General features: G+C 48.9%; 8 protein-coding genes across 8 annotated transcripts; 3 read left to right on the forward strand and 5 right to left on the reverse strand.

Moving 5' to 3' along the window:
• Positions 1–959: 959 nt before the first annotated feature.
• BKA67DRAFT_654990 (XPA protein C-terminus-domain-containing protein) lies at positions 960–2,256 on the reverse strand (the record flags this gene model as incomplete). Its single annotated transcript, XM_046106659.1, has 2 exons — positions 960–2,114; positions 2,170–2,256. The coding sequence occupies 2 exons, from the start codon at positions 2,254–2,256 to the stop codon at positions 960–962; spliced, it is 1,242 nt and encodes a 413-aa protein (XP_045960905.1).
• Positions 2,257–2,825: 569 nt separating this feature from the next.
• Positions 2,826–3,573, reverse strand: BKA67DRAFT_654991 (inorganic phosphate transporter PHO88; the record flags this gene model as incomplete). The annotated part of the gene is made up of 3 exons (XM_046106660.1): positions 2,826–3,220; positions 3,297–3,457; positions 3,551–3,573. 3 exons carry the CDS (start codon positions 3,571–3,573, stop codon positions 2,826–2,828), a joined length of 579 nt encoding a protein of 192 aa, XP_045960906.1.
• A 774-nt stretch (positions 3,574–4,347) lies between these two features.
• Positions 4,348–5,501, forward strand: BKA67DRAFT_642781 (uncharacterized protein). The gene has a single exon (XM_046105812.1). It carries the CDS (start codon positions 4,817–4,819, stop codon positions 5,408–5,410), a length of 594 nt encoding a protein of 197 aa, XP_045960907.1. The 5' UTR covers positions 4,348–4,816; the 3' UTR covers positions 5,411–5,501.
• Positions 5,502–6,031: 530 nt separating this feature from the next.
• Positions 6,032–8,098, reverse strand: BKA67DRAFT_654993 (uncharacterized protein; the record flags this gene model as incomplete). Its single annotated transcript, XM_046106661.1, has 1 exon — positions 6,032–8,098. One exon carries the CDS (start codon positions 8,096–8,098, stop codon positions 6,032–6,034), a length of 2,067 nt encoding a protein of 688 aa, XP_045960908.1.
• Positions 8,099–11,894: 3,796 nt separating this feature from the next.
• BKA67DRAFT_531934 (uncharacterized protein) lies at positions 11,895–12,921 on the reverse strand (the record flags this gene model as incomplete). The annotated part of the gene is made up of 5 exons (XM_046099456.1): positions 11,895–12,136; positions 12,313–12,341; positions 12,448–12,493; positions 12,555–12,752; positions 12,864–12,921. 5 exons carry the CDS (start codon positions 12,919–12,921, stop codon positions 11,895–11,897), a joined length of 573 nt encoding a protein of 190 aa, XP_045960909.1.
• Positions 12,922–14,727: 1,806 nt separating this feature from the next.
• Positions 14,728–15,742, forward strand: BKA67DRAFT_552667 (tyrosine phosphatase family-domain-containing protein). Its single transcript, XM_046101862.1, has 2 exons — positions 14,728–14,750; positions 14,808–15,742. Exons 1-2 carry the CDS (start codon positions 14,738–14,740, stop codon positions 15,488–15,490), a joined length of 696 nt encoding a protein of 231 aa, XP_045960910.1. The 5' UTR covers positions 14,728–14,737; the 3' UTR covers positions 15,491–15,742.
• Positions 15,743–16,880, reverse strand: BKA67DRAFT_552668 (uncharacterized protein). The gene is made up of 2 exons (XM_046101863.1): positions 16,347–16,880; positions 15,743–16,286 (listed from the first exon to the last, which is right to left on the reverse strand). Exons 1-2 carry the CDS (start codon positions 16,414–16,416, stop codon positions 15,931–15,933), a joined length of 426 nt encoding a protein of 141 aa, XP_045960911.1. The 5' UTR covers positions 16,417–16,880; the 3' UTR covers positions 15,743–15,930.
• A 515-nt stretch (positions 16,881–17,395) lies between these two features.
• On the forward strand, positions 17,396–18,575 carry BKA67DRAFT_654996 (uncharacterized protein; the record flags this gene model as incomplete). The annotated part of the gene is made up of 2 exons (XM_046106662.1): positions 17,396–17,942; positions 18,037–18,575. The coding sequence occupies 2 exons, from the start codon at positions 17,396–17,398 to the stop codon at positions 18,573–18,575; spliced, it is 1,086 nt and encodes a 361-aa protein (XP_045960912.1).
• Positions 18,576–18,614: the final 39 nt, after the last annotated feature.

Raw genomic sequence — 18,614 nt, forward strand, 5'->3', positions numbered from 1 at the left:
GCTTGGAAGCTTTGGCCAATTGCGGGCGCGGCAGGCGCCAAAACGACGTCAAGAATTGTGACCCAAGCACCTTTTAGCACTTTGTTGCAAGCCTTGTAACGGGTACGGGTACGGCGTAGCATCCGCTTAAGCCGGCCGAACTGAACTGATTTAAGGTTAGGCATGTAATCGGTCCATGTGTGTATGTAGTATTGAACCACGACCCGGCTATTCCTTCTTTCAGTGTTGTTTTATTTTCGTCCTTTCCTTCCTGATGATTTGATCCGAGGCAGTGAAGAGAACACACGTGGCTGTCGCTTTCGCTTTTAGTATTCTTTATTGTTTAAGTGTCTAAATCATAATTACACTCAGACTTCGGGGTCTACTCAAGCTTTTTTTCCCCCGTCGCGTTGTATGCAATCTAAGGTTAAGTACTCCTACCCCACGACAGAACAGCTATGTAAGGTTTAGAAACAGTCAGTCTCCCAGGGCGGCTACCGACCACCAAATGCGCGCCTGCCTTACGGCATGTTCATTTGAGAGTGTACATGGGCTGGCAGACCCACTAAAACTGATGTGTCGTTTCAAGAATCATGCCCAGATCCGGGTCTCATCTAGGGTCGCGACATTAATGTCTAATAAGCCCAACGCGTGGCATGGAATCGTTTTACAACGACTAAGCACAACAAATACCTATGACTATGAGACTGGACAGCGTCGCGTTAGACTTATCACTGCAGGAAGTGCCAAATTAACGATAAGTATTCATACAGCCGGAGCTATATGCAGTTTCCCAGAGCAACGACACCCGTGTGCACCAACTGACCTGGTTCGGCCTGTGTGTATAGACGCAAGGTCAATGAGTTGCATTTCGAAACAGTACGCTGGTTAGGTGTATTGCCGAGCTGAAATTCAATAGACACTATGTCTTTAAAATAGGGGTATCAAGCACAAACGTATAGTCCAATTCCCAACACTTCTCAAAACTCTAGTTCCTCGACCTCCATTCCGCAAGTTGTGCACGTTTTCACCGTCATGCCCTCCTCGTTCTCAATCGCCCTACCCCATTCATGCACGTGCCGTCCCATGTTGGGCACCGCATCTCCAAACTTGGCCGTCTCGCCATTTTTCCTTCTGCCAATACCGGCGCCAGACCCTAGCCTGCCATGTTCTCTTCTGTATGCTTCTGTTCTGGTTCGCTTCTTGAGATCAAGCAGCTTCGACTTGAACTTTTCTTCTTTCCTCTTCCTTTTTTCTGCTTCCCTCTTTTCGAACTCGGCATCGAGGGCTTCTGTGCTGCCCCATTTCTTGTCCGAGAAGGCATACTCCTCCACCTGACACCGCAGAAACAGCATCATGTCGTGCCAGTGGCTCTTGTGCGGATTGGGTCTGCTCAAATGCGGCAGCAGTTCCTCATCTCGCAGTTCCGGGTCTGTGAGCAAATAATCTTCTTTAGCTTCTGTCTTGGTCAATAAGCTGTATTTCTCCGGCGATGCTTCTTTGCACCTATTGCACACAGAGATATTGAACACCTCGTCCCAGACAAAGTCAATCTCCAGGCTTTGGCACTCTCGACATTTCTTGCGCTCCGCTGCGTTGATGACGCTAAGCCCTGGCTCGTAAGGCCCAGCTTTTTGCCGTCGTAGTTTCCGTAGTATTTGCAGCCGTTCCCATTCTGCCTCCGTCATGCCTTTAGGCTTTTCCTGGCCCGGCTCGGCAGGCTGGCCCGGCTTTGCACTTCCGGAGGTAGATGCCGGACCACCACTCATGGCTTTGTTCCAAGGATCATCCTCTACACTCAAGAAGCCTCCCTTTGAATCTGTGATTTTGTCAAAGTCGTAGTCTACAAACTTTGTAAATTTCTTGGCCGGCCGTATAGAGTCCGCGCCGTCCTGGGGCGGTGCGCCGGCATCTTTGGCGATAGACGCGCCGTTAATGCGCCCATCTCGACTAATGGCGGGTGTGTTGCGGACGGAGACGATCTCCTCATGCGGCCGCTTGCGCGAGTTCGGTATGTGAATTTCGTCGGTAGCGACGAAGCCAGACCTGGTGCGAGGCAGGGAAGGGACACCTGCAGCTCGTTGGGCGGCTTCGAGTTGTTCGCGGCGGGCTTTGGCCTTTAAACGGTTTTCCTCCTACCAGGGCGTTAGTTTGAAAAGAAGCTGCATCAGAAGTCAGTCACAAACATACGATGCGACGAGTCACCTCTGGGGTCGGAGGGGAGATTGCTGCCTTGGAGGGGTTTGTGGCTCTAGGAGGAGTGGATGGACGAGGCATCTTGGGGAAACTTTCAAGGCTCAAAGAGAGCTGATTGACCTGGCGGAGCAAGCAAATACCAGATCGGCCGCTTGTGAGAATCGGCAAGCCAATGGTAGATGTAAAGTCAAAGAAAACAAGAAAATGAAGCTTGTACGTGAGATGGTGACGTCGGACCTTTGAGCTCTGCTAAACTCCGATCTGGACCCTGAGCATTAGTCGCGTGGCAATTTGGGACTTCGGTAAGGAATGGATTGGATTCTCAGAGGGGCGGCTGCACCAAATTCAGCAATGCAGGCACTGACGAAAACGGTGGGATTGTGTGCACTCATCTCAAGCGGCCAGTTTAGATGCCACGCTTACAGGTTTCGTGATCAAATTAGACATCCATTGATCACTTGACAAAAGCCTTACTGTGCAGTCACACACAAAGCATGGAGGAGGGAACGCTGCTCTATTAAAACCCATCAAGATGCTAGACCAATCGTTTTATCCCCCATGCAAATGCTACAGTGTGGATAGGCGTACATTTGCCAACGAGTGCACTGGACGCCCGCCGGCTTTTTGTAAATTAAGTCCTGAGCATATGTTTACTCCTCCTTAGCACCACCGCGGCCGGCTCTCTCAGCAGCCTCGACAGCCTTCTTGTCGCTCTGGGCGGGGCCGCTCTGGAGACCACTCATAAAGCCAGCAGCCTGCTTGAATGGCCGCTTCAGGTCGCCGACAGCAGGCTTGCCGAAGACGTGAATCTTGACCAGGTTGGACTCGAGAGCGCCCTTGAGCGGGATGATGGACTGAATCAGGAGCGGGTTGGTGTACTTGAGGTACAAGTGCATGAAGGCCATCATACCGACACCCATGAGCTGGGAGCGGAAAAGCTGCTTCACCTGCGCAGAGTCGTAGGCGTGGATGGTCGTGGTGACGAGCTTTGGCTCCTCGGTCGATCCCATAGCAGCAGGCTCGACATACTTGAGCGTGGTGAGATCTATGAACGCTGTCAATCTCTATCCTGTATGTATTATTGCGCATTCATTGCGGCTCTTGCCACCAGCATCGCTTACCCTTCTTCTTGTTGATCTTGAGCTGAGTGAAGACATAGAGCACAGCAATGATCAAGTTGCTGGCAATGTAGAGGGCACGAACGATGTTCAGGGTATTGGGATCTTCGAATGGAATCCTCTTGGACACTTGCATCATTCCAAGAATGATGACAATGTTGGTACTGCAAAAACACAGACACAAATGTCAGCTTTTCGCACACGCGATCAAGAAGGGGCGTTCTCGTGGCAGAATTGGGCACCGAGTGATGACTTACACCTGGGGGCTGAGACCGGCCATTTTTGCGATTGTTCTGCCTGGACTATGGTGAATAGAAGGAACGAAAGCGAGGTTCAAGAGTTGGAGATGTGGAAACACCGAGGGCCAATATCGTGGCACGAGCGTCGCTTATAAGTGCTACTGGTTTGCGACAGGAAGACAATGGAGAAAGATGGAAGCCAGCTAAGGTCTAACGTAGCAAATCTAGGTAGGGAAATTTGCTGTGCTGGAGATTGCGCAAGAAGCGGCGACCTGGATCCTGGAGGCCCAATTAGCGCTATTCAGTGGACCTTTCGGTAAGCTCCCCCCGCCAAGATCGCACCGCAACTACTGGGCCCCGGCATTCGGACAGTCATTTGAACACGGTCGCCTACAAAAACGAAGCTATTTCCTCGTCACCAGAGGTCAGAGGTATTATAAATCAACCTTTCTCAAGTTACCGGTCTGCCGACTACCTCTACATACGGGCTGACGCCTGAACCAATTCCTAAGCGTCACCAAACTGATATTGTTAATGAAATGCTTCTTGCGAAAGAAAATATTAGAAGCTCACGCGATGGAAATGTTGCATTTTACTGTAGGACGTACCAAAATAATGCCGCGTTCTAGGTCTAAATTCTAGAGTAGAGCTTCAAGATATGCTTCCCCGAGGTCTTCCAGGATGTTTGACAACCCCGGCTTATGATGTATAGTCTATATACTTTGTGTGTGTTTGTGTGTGTGTTTGAAAGGGGGGGGGGGCTGGGATGAGTATGAATTGTTACTTCGCCAGGTTTTTGAAAGCAAGTGTTGTAAATTAGTCTAGCATTATCGGCTTGAAAGTCTTCAGAATTCATCAGATATCTTCTCTTTATGGTCAGGTTCTTCCCAGGTCTTCTTGCGTTTTAGTGTATTTCTTTTCCTTATACATAACAGAACACCCACTGTTGCACGCAATTCATACCTGTGCATGGTATTTATGCCTCCCTCAAAAATTGCAGCACAATTTCCCCATCTCGTTGCAGTCTCTTCTCTATTGCATGAGCCTTTCGGCCATGCCGCTCAGAAGTGGCATTAAAATGAGCGCACAATGAACCTAGCTGCGAGGCTCAATGAGCCGTTTGCTTGACGGTGGAAACTTTTGTCGGGGAACAAGCGGAAGCCTGAAAGCTCGTACCTGAGAGATGTTGGCTTTCTGGCCTCGTATGAAAGCAACTTATCCGTTGGCCGTGAATGGAGGGCTCTTTCCGTCTTGCGCAGGTCAACGAAGTTTCAGGAATCCTAAATGTGCTGTTTCCTTGTGCTGCTCTGGCAACCACTACTCAAGATGTGCCTTTACTTGTCTTGCCCAAAGCGCTCTCAGCAACAAGCAAAAAGGAGGGGGAAAGCCCACAAGAATCCTGATAAAATAAAGGTAAAACTGAATCCTCGAAATAGCTCAGACAGCTCTCAAGACGAGGTCCTTCTCGTCGCTGAAACTTCTGCTGAAGCGTCAGCAAGCACTCCGGACTATCCCTCATCGCCTAACATCCTCCTCGTCAAAATGGGCGATGCATCACGCTTCCATAAGTCTCCGCCTCTGCTGCAGCCTACCTCTGGGTGTAATAGGAAAAAAAGTACATGCGGCGACTGTCACCACAACTCGAAGGCCTCGCAAAGTCCGTCAGATGAAGAACCTCATACCACCACTGGGTCATATGACAGACCACGTCAATCGAACCAAAACTGGGACAGCGACTGGGACTATAAACCGCCTTCTCAACATACAGTTCCTGCCCCTGCACCTTCTCAAACATCCTCAGCCAATTCTAGCTCGACCAATAGTATGATGGGTGCACAGCTGCTTGAGCCCAACCAAGCTTTGATGTCATACCCCTAGATCTATGTCTATCCCAAAAGCGCCGCTCACCTCAGCTTCCCTGTCGTAGACTATAGCACCAAACGCCGGGAGCCTGGCACATCATGTCCACACTTCTATATGGCTATTGCTCCGAAGATCGCAACGATAGCAGACCTAGCAACGGCACTCGCACCAAAGGGCTCTAACACTTTGCTCAGCGCTCGTTCGTTGGAGAATGGCAATCGGGTGGACATATCTATCTTCGACAACATCACAGATCTGCGTTGTAACATAGTCCAGCTTGAGGTAACGGATGCCCCAGCCAAAGAGGCGTCGGAGAAGAAGTTGGATAGGGGAAAAGACAAGAACAAGCCAAAACACGTTGACCCATACAGACACCAGACTCACATCGGTGTGGTTACGTCAGACCCGAGATACAAAGAAGGAAGGAAGAAAAGGTGATATGGACAACACGACCAGCCGAGGTATTTAGGATGGTCATGCCGTCACATTTTGATGTGTCTGGTTGTGGTTTCTTCGGATGCGCATTTGCAAGCGTTATGATACCCCAGTAGTTAAGGTTAAGGCAATTAATACGGAAAATTGGTTTGGCATGTATCTTGGTAAACATTGTTCTTCTTGCATTCACCCTTGCTTTTCCTACTTTTCCGTTGTCCCGGTTGCTCCCTCGAAAAGGGGCAGCCTATATGGGTTCAAATAAATCAACTTTACAGCGCCAAATTTAAGCAGGTCCAGCCATATGTTTTCTCGCGCCTGCCCGCAACATTGTTTCTCGTATATCCCTGCATCGTGTACAATTACCTTACTAGTGACTTCTCCCATGTGATTAAACAACTCTCGCTCGACTTTCACTGGAATCTTTGCAAAAGGCTTTCTCCCCTCTTTGCTGCCTGCAAACCTCAGTCGATGTTGCCCAGCTTTAACCAAGTCGCCCCAAGTTCGCTCTGGAACTACGTCAAAACATGTCGTCTCGCCGCAATTCTCGGTACGCCAATGAGCCAGTTTATCTCGGTTCTTGGAGTTTTGCTCATCCAGCTTGAGTTGGTTGAAGCGTTCTACGGCATTGACTTTGGCTCTATCAACGTCATTGAGCATGTTATTCCAAGTGCTAAGTAGCTCGTCCACATTTTGGACCCATATCAGGTCATCTTTCCTGGTCCACGGCACTTTGTTTGCGGGTTCCCACGTCTGTGACGCGGTGTTGTCGTCGATCCGTGCCCTTAATTTTGTGAGCTTCACCTCGATGTCATCTAGATCCTTCTGTAGGCCGGTGAGCCGAACCCTAAGCCTTCCCAGACTGGTCGAATGAAGTCGCCCGCTGTCCCACAGGTGCGGATGGATGCTTTGCTTTACAAGGTTGTCCATGAACTTAGCTTCTAGCTCTTGGGCCGAAATGATATCGCCGAGTGTGAAGAGTTTGATACCCTCATCGCCATCTTTTCTCGGTGGAGACTTGAGCCAATCTAGCGAAGTCGCATCACTTCCTGATATAGTGTTTGTAGTCTCGCGGCTGACATAGAGCCCCTTGTGCATCTCGGAAATACTATTCAAAAGCCCACGAGTCGCATAGTTTAGTAAACAAGACGTCTGGTTTTGGAGTTGCCAGTGATCATTACGCTCTTGACGTTCCATTGTTCGAACGCCAAAGATCGCCTCATGTGCCCTAGGCGTCACTGAATGGTTGAGTTGGAGTGTACTGCGCACATAGCCGCTCCAGTCATGGCTAACGTTGAGAATATCTTGAATGACTCGGGTACGGGCCAGCAAGAAATTCTCAAATTTGACCTCTGCACGTTTTCGTAACGCCATGCGATAGTCGGTGTACCCTTTCATTTTAGTATGCTCTTGTTTTTGAATATCATCAGCTTTCTCGTACGGGAGAGTATTCCATAATGCCGAGATCACATCCTCAGCGTCCCTCGCATCGTTAAACCATCTTTCATACTCTGTGTTCTCTAGAATATTAGAGTATTGGTCCCAGATTGGTCGGAACTCCGCCGTGAAATTCAGCCTGAAAGGCAAGCCCATTTGGCTTTCGGCGTCGTGTTTGAGACTCTCAAAAGACGAGCACAACTGCCATCCCAGCTGCCGAACAAGTTGTACTATATCCAGTATTATAGTACATCCGTAATAGACTGCAGCAACGAGTATTACGATCAAAATCAGAGCAGGGCCCCAAGTAGTGATCAAATTATCCCAGATACGCCACGCTCGTTTCGCATTTCCGATGAATGCTCTCTGTAAAGATAAAGTCGTGTCGTTTGTAGTCGTAGAGCGCATGGGACTGGGCAGGTTCAGCGAGTCAGACCTCAAGGAGGTGTGATACCCCTCTTCATTGTCCTCGGGGAGAACCTGCTCAGGATTGAAACTAACAGATTTTGATGCGGCAGTTGGTTTGCTACTTATAGTCAATTGACTGCTGCGTCGTAGTGAACGTTGTTGGTTGGCCTGTGATTTTCTTGGTGGGTATCTGGTATTCAGATTTTGCGACACTGGAGAGATACTGTTATACTCTCTAGAGCCAGCAATCTTTTGGTTACTTTGTATTCGTAAGGGTATGTCACTCCTGGTCGAACTTGTGCTGAGCATTGAAGTAGAAGGCTTTGGGTATTTTACGAAGTCAGGTGTCTGCTGATACCCAGCACTTGAGACTTGTGAGTAGTTATAGGTGCGTAGGTCGGATTTGTAGCCTCCTTTGCCCAACATAATGGCGATTCGAGTTTGAGGTTTTCATTACAAGGATAAAGCCATCTATGAACTCAATCGCTTCAGAAACAACTTTGCTGATGCGGGTTTTGACAAATCCCATCTTGAATCATTGACTCTAGGTTCACATTCCAGTCGCTGTGCCAGAGCAACAGATTGACCGCACACGGACAGGTCTCACTATGTTTGCACCAGGACAATGCGGAATACGGAAACAAAAAAGAAATGTATAATATTCTTATCGAGACTCCTGCTAGTGCTGTCAGATGAGGCCCTGATTAAAGAAAACCCTACTTATATCCATGGAGGTAAGCCTCACGGTCCTTGTGGAGGAAGCGGAGTCTTTCACGGCTATTTTTGTACTGCAGATCCGTACTGAATGATGGCAATACATTTTCAATCGCCGGTGTTCTATTCAGTCTCAAAAGCTACAACAAATCACATTTCCAATAGTTGAGGATCATATTTTCATTTCATCGATAATTCTACACGAACGAAACCAATTTATAGGTTTGAGTTGGAACATGAAAGAATATTGAAAGGAAAAAAAAGGAGAAGAAAAGAACATAAGAACCATCATTACAGCAGTGGGATTTTTTAAATCATGAATGCTTGTGAAAACGTGCTTTGATCTTCCTACGCCAGCTTCGAGATACCTCAAGTGCTTGCTCCGGGGGGGTTTTCAGGAATTTGTCTGCTACGGGCCCTGCTCCTGGTTACACGGTACCCGTAAGAGTTATTTGTTTGGTTACAACATCGCCGAAAGCGTTCCACTCAGTACCTGGTTGCCGTTAGTCTATGCTGCGTCCGGGCCCTCCATTTTCTAGAATAACTGTGTTGGTTCCGAAGCAAATAGACGGACTGTTCTAGTACGGAATAATAGCTCATCTTGTGATACTGATCTCAAACACGAAAATTATCAAACGGCAAAGAGAAACCAAAGCTAGGGGCAGAGAGGCTGTATGGTTTACGAACTAATCTTCGGCTGCGCTGAGAAAGTTGTCTACGCTGCGGCAAGGTTAAGAACTCCCACCCACGGTAAATAACCTATCGTTACCTATATTACCTATCTTACCTATAGGTACTTGGAGGGTAGAGAATATAATGCACGGATTATAGAGTGAAACGTGCACTGTAATATGGCTCTTATAGTTGTAACTATCTCGATAGTTACATTTTAAATATATGGATTTCAAATATCAATGGATAGCCTATGGGTACTCAAGGGTAATTTCTTTTGGCTATGGGTCTTTGGCACATGCCCATGGGTGGGAATTGCTAAGCTTAAGCCGTGGGCGAAGGCCATAATATCATCCTGCCCGATTGGAACGATGATGCTAACGAGAGTGTCTTGGCTAATGCCTTTGATAATTATTCGTTTCTTGATGCGTATGCCAAGTCTTCAAAGAAACTTCTTGTGTTTGCGTGACTCCTCACAGTTCTCAGATAGTAAAGCGAGGTTCAGGCCTGAATTTACTAACTGTCAAGGAAGGAACATAATCAAGGGACTGGATATGACCGCCGCAAGGGGGTGTTTTGTGTCACGCCGAGAACTAATGTCTGGCACTGGGCTTCGAGTTGAGCTTGTTGAATGTTCAAAGACAGTATTACTAGGATCGAGGTTCGAGATCGCTCTGGATGTGTAAGCGGTATATGAGTGGACCTATTTGCAATGAGAATAAGCGGGCATACAAACATATGGTCAAACTGGCTTTAGAGATTCGCAACTGTGGCATATAATGCGTTGCTTCTCTGCTGTGTTTGTGCACTGGGAAATTCAACACGACGAATCAGCTATGTAAGCACATTGTAAAGTCTTATGCACTGAGACAAGCGAGTGCGCTGATTACAATATTAAGCCTGATGCAAGAGGCCGCAGTATTGTTTAAGTCAAGGAGGCTTTGATTCAAAGGCGCCTCGAGAAGACGAAGGTTTTATGCTGCGTCCATGCTCCCTGACTCACTCAGACATGGCGTATAATATTGGAATGGGCCAATACCTTCATCGAATCCTTGCGATCGTACAAAGGTCCAAAAATGACTAGAAAGGCAATAGAGGGCCTTGGCAATGATACAGATACGTAAAGGGTAATAGGCTGCACATAACCATATAGACGCGCGTAGGGAGGAATAATGTATTCCACAGATTGACCGTGCAGACACACAGGCGGAACACTGATACTATCTCCTTACTCCTGCCAATGGCGTGACCTGATAACACGGGTGTGAGGGCACGACAATTCACTCCGGACTAGCATCTCCAATTCGACTTGCAAACGTTAAATGACTAGTCGTAGAAAAAGAGTCCGATGTGAATAAAATGTCTTAGTGGGAAATGGGATTGGCTAAGCCAGCGCTATAAGCCTGTTAGTATTTGATTGTTGACTTGTCAGAAGGTCTCATGATCATAGGTCAGTGTGTAAAACCCTTATCAGATGACCCACGAGTTCATCTTGGCACCAAGCTATTAATTAGACCGAACTCTTCAGACTCATTCCATCTGCGGATACCTTTCGACTAACAGGATAGCGAGATATAGTGGCGTTATTGGGGCCAGTTACGAGGGATGTCGCGAGAGACTCAACCTCAATAAAAACCTCTTTCATACTGACATTCGAACTGCGATTTAGTTAGTAGTTCTTCCCACAGAAAACCATGAGTGAGGGTTCTCAGTTCTCACCTCAAGGAAGAGCCACCGATGTGGCAGGATATAAGGGAGCTCAAGCCCTCAGTACCATCAGTGTTGCCGGCCAGGCCACTGAAAACTCTAGACAAAAGGCTCGCACAATTTGAAGACTGGTAAGCTCCGAGTCTTGACTGCACACTGAGTAACGAATATTAATATTCCACAGCTGTTACACTAATCCGATCGCTTGAAGGCCGCCTGAGTCTCGTTAACAATGGGAGTAGCCGCCACAGTGGGAGGCTTGGAAGGCGAACAATACCGTCCACGTGAGTATAGAGAATCTCACATTGGAAAGAATGTTTATGTGAAGAAAGCGAATTGGCTAACAGTTTGCTGCAGGAGCAAAGTAGATACATCACAAAAAAGAAACGCAGAGGCCAGTTACCAATGAGTTGTTGATATTCCGTTTCCGATGGGAGCCGTGATCACGTCGTCTTACAGTCCCGGAACAGCCATATTCAGAGCGTAAACCAGATGCTTGAGGTAATCATGACCTTCGATCCTCGCCTTGTCGTAAAGGAAGTTATGCCCTCATGACCTGTTTCAAAACGCCGGCGACGCCATAGTCGCTCTCAGTGTCATGAACTTGGTAGCCACATGTTCTAATTCTACCCATTTACTTGCTCTGTCAATTCCCAGCCATACGATTCGAGTGGGATTAAGCAGGGCAATTCTTAATCAAGCGAAGGTCAGCGCACAGTCAGAACAGTCCTAAATCTTATGGGAGGAAGAAACATTCAGCCTGGAGTTCGAGGTCTCACTGTTTATGTCAGACCTACCGTGACAATTGGTGTGCTACGATCAAACCTTGAAATGTTGTATCAGGTGACCCAAACAAACAGGGTTTCTTTTAATGAATCCCCAACTTCTGTCGTATACTGAGAATCGGGTGCGCTATGTGATTCAACGCCAGGCGCGTTCATGAACTCATCGGAAACTACATTGACCTTCAATGATTCGAATAGTTCTTGTTTGTGGCACTGCGTTTGTGCCTTCCATATTGTTGGTGGTTTCCTTGAGGTGCGAGGTATCGAAAATATCGCTGGGAATGATGAACATCCATGTAGTCTTAACCTTCTCGGGCACGTCAATGAAATGCGAGTGCTGTATCTTACTTGCCGTATCTAACAGTCTGTCCCATAAAACCAACTTTCGACACGAACGTGTAGCGCACCTCGATGACTCTGTCGAGTGTCCTGGGCAAGTATCCCTGGATCTTCGCATCAGCTTGTTTGACATTACATTCGGCCATAGGGACGAAATCTTTGATCGCCAGGGTGCATTTACCCTCCTTGGGCCTTACAGGCTGCTGTGTCTTCTGAACCTGTTTGCGAGCTTTACCCTTGAGCCGCGCTGTGGCTGGAACATTTACAACTGCCTTGGCATGTCCGCACCCCTGGGCGGCGGTGGCAATTCATGTGGCCATGACATCGGCATCACACTTGTGCTGGTGATAGATGCTTCTTAAGTACACCGTGCTGGAGTAATTAAACGCCAGGATTGCTATGGGTTGATGGCAGCTGACAAACCCTTCGGGCACCCCAACTTCACCGGAACACTGATCAGCATATGCAGAGTAGGCTTGGCTAATCTCCCAATAAACTGTACAGTGTTGGATCAAAAAAGCAGTGTAATCACACTGAAGAGTAAAGACGCTGATCTACATTGTGCGCGGGGCTGCGTAGATATTTGAGGCTTTTCGGACCACAACTGTCAAAAATAGTATGTCAAACTTCAAATACAATTCATTATTGTGGAGAGAAGAGCTTACAAACGAATGATCTATCGGGTCTTCTCGATTCTGTTGTCTCTGCCGGTCTGCCTCCTGTGTCCTGCACTTGGTTGACTTTTTGAGCAGCGGCGGGGCCGGTCAAGCGTCGAGTGATCGTTCCCTGGCACGAGCACGCTGCACATGTAAAGATATTCTTGTTTTCACTACGGAACCAATCATTGGCCTGGGCCAACAAAACTATACAGCGAAAGAGTATAAGTCGGAAAAACGAGGTCTTCGAAGACTCAGCATATAGAGCCAATCCGTCAGCGGCCATGAAATGGTCGGTAACCAGCATACCCTACAAACACTCAAATTTGCCAACGAATGACTGTGCTAGAAACTGTTGTTCTACCAAGTTGGGCATATTTACGCTTGTGTTGTGTTTTCTGCACCTTGGCACACACTTCATTTGTGGTAATATCGTAATCCTCAGATCTCTCTTGCATTGCTCTAAGTAAAAGGAACACGATACGAATGTTGAATCTCAGCTCAACTCATAGCTACCAGTTTGATGGAAAGAGAAGGCAGGTGCGTAATTCGGGTTGACAGCCGTCCTCACCCAAGGCAGTCGGAGAACGAGCAAGCATTCGCTGCGGAGCAACGCTCGGATTGGCGGTGATACAGTAAAGAATAGTGCAAACAACCGGGGCAATGACATCTCCGACAGCGCCGAGCGACGACCACTTGGCTCTTCCCCTATCCTGCTGTTTGGTGGTCACACCGCCGCTCGATTGATAGCAAACATTGCGGCAGCGTGACCGATCTTATATGACTCCTAGCATTGACCGTGCGTCATACGCATGACGTGGATGCCCAGTTGCGTGTCTTGGGTTTCACTGCACAGGATTTGGGGCTGGGGGCTGAACAAGTCACAATGCTGCAAGTCGATTGCTGTGGTTGGTGAGGCTCCTGCGCTAGCGACCAACGCCCCAGTTCCTCCACAACAAACGCCCCAGAGAACGTTCTCAAATACCGATCCTATTCGTTAGTGACTGTGGCCGGGATCCTCTGGGACCTGCCGCGCCTTCGCGTTCCAGATCTGCGGAGCTCGCCTCGCGGGATTGACCTACGTAATTCCCTTATTTCCATCTATCTTGTAACCATAATGCCAGAGGTAGAAAGAAAAGGTCACCACGTTGTCCGGAACCGAGACGGCTGTTGCAATGGGAATTGTTTTATCGATGCAGTCCTGTAACGAATGGTCTGATGAGCAACGCCACTGCTACAGCTTACGAAGCAGTCTTGGTTTGGTGCTACTATCGATGCTGGCGGTTGAGACTAGACTAGTAATAATGCTGGCAGGCACCTCCATTGTACTCGACATTCATTCACTCACACTGTAAAGTCCACCGAGGACTTTTCGATAGGTAAGCCTGTAAAGTGGTGACCATGTCCGGAGTTACGGCATTGGCCTTTGCGTCACTCCCATGAGAACCGGGCATGTTCCCTGACTTCAGAACTATTGTTGGCAGTTGTGAACTGAAATACATGATCGATGGAAATAAAACCCTAATTGACTCAAAATGGCATTGTAGCGACTGCACTAATGTTGACTCTGCTTACAGTACACACTTGCGTAGCAGCAGCCACTGGGACTTGGAAGCAGCAGCCGCTCGAAAGGCCTGAGCACTTTTTAAAGTTTCTGCTGGACCCCCCACACTGCAGGTCCCTAAACAAAATCCCAGCCAGGCCCGGCCCAAGACCTGGACCTGGACCTTCACTTCATTCATCCCGTTTTCACATATACACTTGGTCAATCGTAGTGACATCTAACCACGTTTGATCACCGAACACGCCAAATCCCCTTCACAAATCGACAAGATGGACTTCCTCAAGTTTATCGTCGCTCTTTGCTTCCTCAATGAGCTTTAGACAGTAACTCACGAAGCCGGTTTTCTCCCGTTTTCAATGGGCTCTTTTAGGCCTATTGGATCACTTGACCATTTTCATCTCTTTGATTTTCTGACCCTTGAACTGTTATTTGCCATCTACCCTCCGGAGAGCTTCGTGCTCGAATATTCTCAGAACCTGCTGCAGTCATGGCCTCCTCAACGAGCAACTCTGCCGCTGGATTCAGTCTCTTCCAACTTGAGGCAGGCCTATCCAGATCATCGCTCACATCAGATTCGACGGATGAAAGTACTACGATTGAGCAGACAGCTGCCGAAACACACGATATTATGCCGGTAACTGGTAAGCTCTCAATGTCTCACGTGACCGATGACTTGTTAGCTGACATTCTTCGAGAAGCCCAGCCCCTAGAAGAGTCTGCTGGACTGCTGGAGCAGCCGCTCGCAATGGGGATGGCTATCGTACGACCTGATAACTTTGGCCTTGTTGTCCCGGGAGTTTACCGGAGCAGCTATCCTAAAGCCCAAGATTTTGCTTTCCTCCAGAACCTGAAGTTGAAGACCATCATTACACTAGTCCAGAAGGAGTTACCTGACGGTTATCAAGTCTTCCTCGACGGGAATGGAATCCGGCATGTCGTATTTGCCATGACGGGCACAAAGAAGGCAGACGTACCGCTAGCTATGATGCGATCTATCATAGGGTTGGTTGCTGACCAGACAAACCACCCACTGCTCATACATTGCAACCAAGGCAAGCACAGAACTGGTTGCGTCGTGGGTATCCTTCGGATGTATCATGGTTGGGACAGGGCATCGGCTCTCAACGAATATGAGCGATACGCGTATCCCAAAGTGCGACCAACAGACGTTCAGTACCTCCGTGAATTCCAACTCGCCAACCTCAGGCACATTGTAGCACGAAGAGAAGGTCTCGAGCAGTCAAGCCTGTCGATGGGTCGTTTCATCTGCTTCTATGTGGTTGCTGTTTTGGGTCTTCTCGTCTGGTTCTTGTCGACTTGTGGGATTATGTCCTTTCCGGTCTTTGACCCACCTCGGCGCCCAAGGGTGAGCGAAATCTGAACCAGAGGAGGAAGGAAAATGAGAGGTGACGTGGTAATGGGGACAAGTGGCCGAGCGTGCACTGAGATTTCATTTGTTCTACTCCAGGGGCCGGAGTTTTGGCCATGGCATTGAGACTGATCAAGTGCTGAAAAGTCTCCCAGGCGTTTTAGGAGCAACATACTCTGCATACCCTTTCATGGCAGGAAAGACTTTGGAATTGGAGGGCAGCAGAAACAAAAGCTTTGATTTTAGTTAGATTAGAGAGCAACAAAGCCTCAGATTAATATATTCTTTCTAGAGCAGGAACTGTCTTGTGGCGTGTCTGCTATATTGAGCCGAAATAAGAAACCATGGGACCCGTCGAGGGCCAATTCGATGCTCATGTCGTCCATTGATTCTTCCACTGATGTGATGCAATATTGTGACAGTGTCTATACCAGCCTTTTTCTCTCTTGTTTCTACACCCAGCGGGGGTTCTCGTCCCGTTCTTTCTTTTCCAGATCTCTCGACCTCGTAGCATAGACCCAGCCGCCAGCCAGGGCATTCATGACACCCAAACCTACGGCGGCTCCTCTAACAGCACCACGCACGCCGAACTTCCTGAGCAGGGCGCCTGGGCTCCTGCGAAGTGCTAGCAGGGCATAGGTACCGCTTGCGGCAGCTGAGATGCCGGCGGCATCCTTCTTGAAGCCCTGGAGATTGATATAACTTGAGAAGAGCAAGATGGGCACGAATATCATGGGGCGGGTCTGAAATGGGCGAAAGTGGAGGGCGGTAATCAAGGTGGCGAGTCCTGCAGGAGCCATGGAGCTGGCTGAAAGAGGCGTCAGTCAATTGGTGGGAGGGCAAACGAGGTTCCCGGGAGAAGACGTACTGCCCCATCCCGTGAGGACGAACTGGGCCTCTTTGGGTGGTTCTGGTGTTGTTGGGGGCGTAGCTGCCATGGTAGGTGTGCGGTGCTGAATTTACGTTTAGAGGCTAGCTACTTGGATTGCTGAAGGCAAGAACTGCTTCTGAATGGAGGCTCGCAAAATTGAAGCTTAGGACTGGCGATTAGTGGAGTGACGTCGTTGGTCGTCCCGGCAAAGTGCAAATGGATGTCACTCGGTCACGCGCTTCTCGAATTGACTCTGTGAGCACCTAATAAACCTCGGATGACGAGCAAAACAGGCGTGACCATAGTTGTACCCAGTTCCTGTGTAATATACAAAGTATACGTTGAATTTGGAGGAACGATTGTCGATACATCTTACCATGGTCTTCAAGCACGTCCATTTAGTTCTCGCTGAAGCTTTGGTGGTCTGGTAGTCTGCAAGTGGTCAGGCCTTTCCCCTGTACGGATTACATACTGTACAGTAACAGACCCGTTGCACTAAGGTTAGGTTAGAGTGTACACACTTATTGTTAACATTAAACACGTTAACGTTAGTTATCAAGACAGACGGTAATAATACAAAGTCCACTTGTGGTCGGCAGCACATGCAGTAGCACCAGCCACAAAGCCAATGCCCGACAACAAGCAGTTAGTCTAGACTAACCTAGCAAAGAAGCATTATCACATATGCTGAAGCCACTTTGCAACGTTTGAAGATTGGGACCAGGACTGCATGTGGAAACAAACACCATTCGAGATCCGGGAACCATCGTCAGTGCTCTTATCTGGCTTAATCCATCGACCTCCATGTCGCATTCCTTCTCCAAGATTGTTGTCTGATTTACTAGCTCAGGCTCGCCATTTTTCTTTCTTCTTCATCCTTACTCACTGCTTGACACTTTCAAGCTTAATCAATTCCAGCCTTGTTGTGACCTTGCTTGCGCCCCTCAAATATAGTCTTGGCCGACTTGCACATACACATCAAATAAAACCAGCATAGCACCAAAGAGTCTCGCCCGACAAGAACCCCCACCACGCAAGAAAACAACATGCCCAGCGCAACAGCCTCCGGCGCCGACGCCGACTCTGGCAGCGCGCGCAACCGGGAGCACAAGCAAGGCAATCAAGACCGCAAGGCCACTCCCGAGCAAACCGCCGCCGTCCTGCGCATCCGCAGATGCACCGCCACCGCCTTCTACGAGATCTTAGACGTCCAGAAGACATGTACCGATGCAGAGGTGAAGAAGGCCTATCGCAAGCAGTCTCTGCTGACCCACCCGGACAAGAATGGACACGAGAATGCCGATGAGGCTTTCAAGATGGTTAGCAGGGCCTTTGGCGTCCTGGGTGATAAGGAGAAGAGGGAGAAATTTGACCGCTTCGGCACGGATCCGGACTCCAGATTCGAGAGCGCAAGGGCGCAGCAAAGTAATCCCTTCAGTGGCTTCGGAGGTGGCAGACCGAGTGGAGGTGCCCCGGGCGCCGGGTTTGGGGGTGGCGGTATGTGGGAGCAGGAAATCAGCCCTGAAGAGATGTTCCAGCAGTTCTTCAATGGTGGCTTTGGAGGAGGGCCGTTTGGCGGCGGCGGTTTTGGTGGTGAGTATCTCCTCATGTCTAGCCTCTGATCTCGGGGACCAGGACATGCGCAAGCAAGTGCTGATACCGATGTACTAACAAGCATTTGACGCAGGTCCGCAGTTCGTCTTCAACCTCGGTGGACAGAGAGGCTTCCGGGTACATCAGATGGGCGGCGGTGTGCCGCGCAGGAGGCCACGGACGCAAGCGGATGGTCAACCGCAACGAGAGACGGGCGGCTGGGACACACTCGTTTCGATGCTGCCCATACTCTTCCTCTTCCTTTTCCCACTCTTGACCTCGTTATTTTCCGGTGGCGACAGCCAACCTGCCATGCCGGGCGTCGTATTCGACCGGGAAGTTCCACCTCTAACATTACATCGGCAAACGCAAAAGCTCAATATCAACTACTACGTCAACCCGCGAGATGTAGCGGGCTGGTCGGACTACAACCTTAAGCAGTTAGACAGGGAAGCCGACAGCACCTTTGTCAGGACGTACAGGATGAAGTGCGAGACGGAAATGCGGACGAAGCAGAACTTGCATGAGCAGGCTCAGGGATGGTTCTTCCAGGACCCGGAGAAGATGCAAATTGCGAGAGAGTACGATATGCCGAGCTGTGACAGGCTAAAGACCATGGGCATTGCAAGGTAGCAGAAATGAAAGCTGTCGGCTGCGCGCCCAGGCTTTGTA

The sequence above is a fragment of the Truncatella angustata genome (genome assembly GCF_020726525.1).
Source record: "Truncatella angustata strain MPI-SDFR-AT-0073 chromosome Unknown BKA67scaffold_2, whole genome shotgun sequence".
NCBI lineage: Eukaryota > Fungi > Ascomycota > Sordariomycetes > Amphisphaeriales > Sporocadaceae > Truncatella > Truncatella angustata.

Coding starts and splice junctions, on each gene's coding strand:
- BKA67DRAFT_642781 (XM_046105812.1), top strand. CDS start 4,817: ATGTGCTGTTTCCTTGTGCTGCTCTGGCAACCACTACTCAAGATGTGC.
- BKA67DRAFT_552668 (XM_046101863.1), bottom strand. CDS start 16,416: ATGGCAGCTACGCCCCCAACAACACCAGAACCACCCAAAGAGGCCCAG. Junction 16,287..16,346: donor CGTCCTCACGGGATGGGGCA/GTACGTCTTCTC, acceptor CGCCTCTTTCAG/CCAGCTCCATGGCTCCTGCA.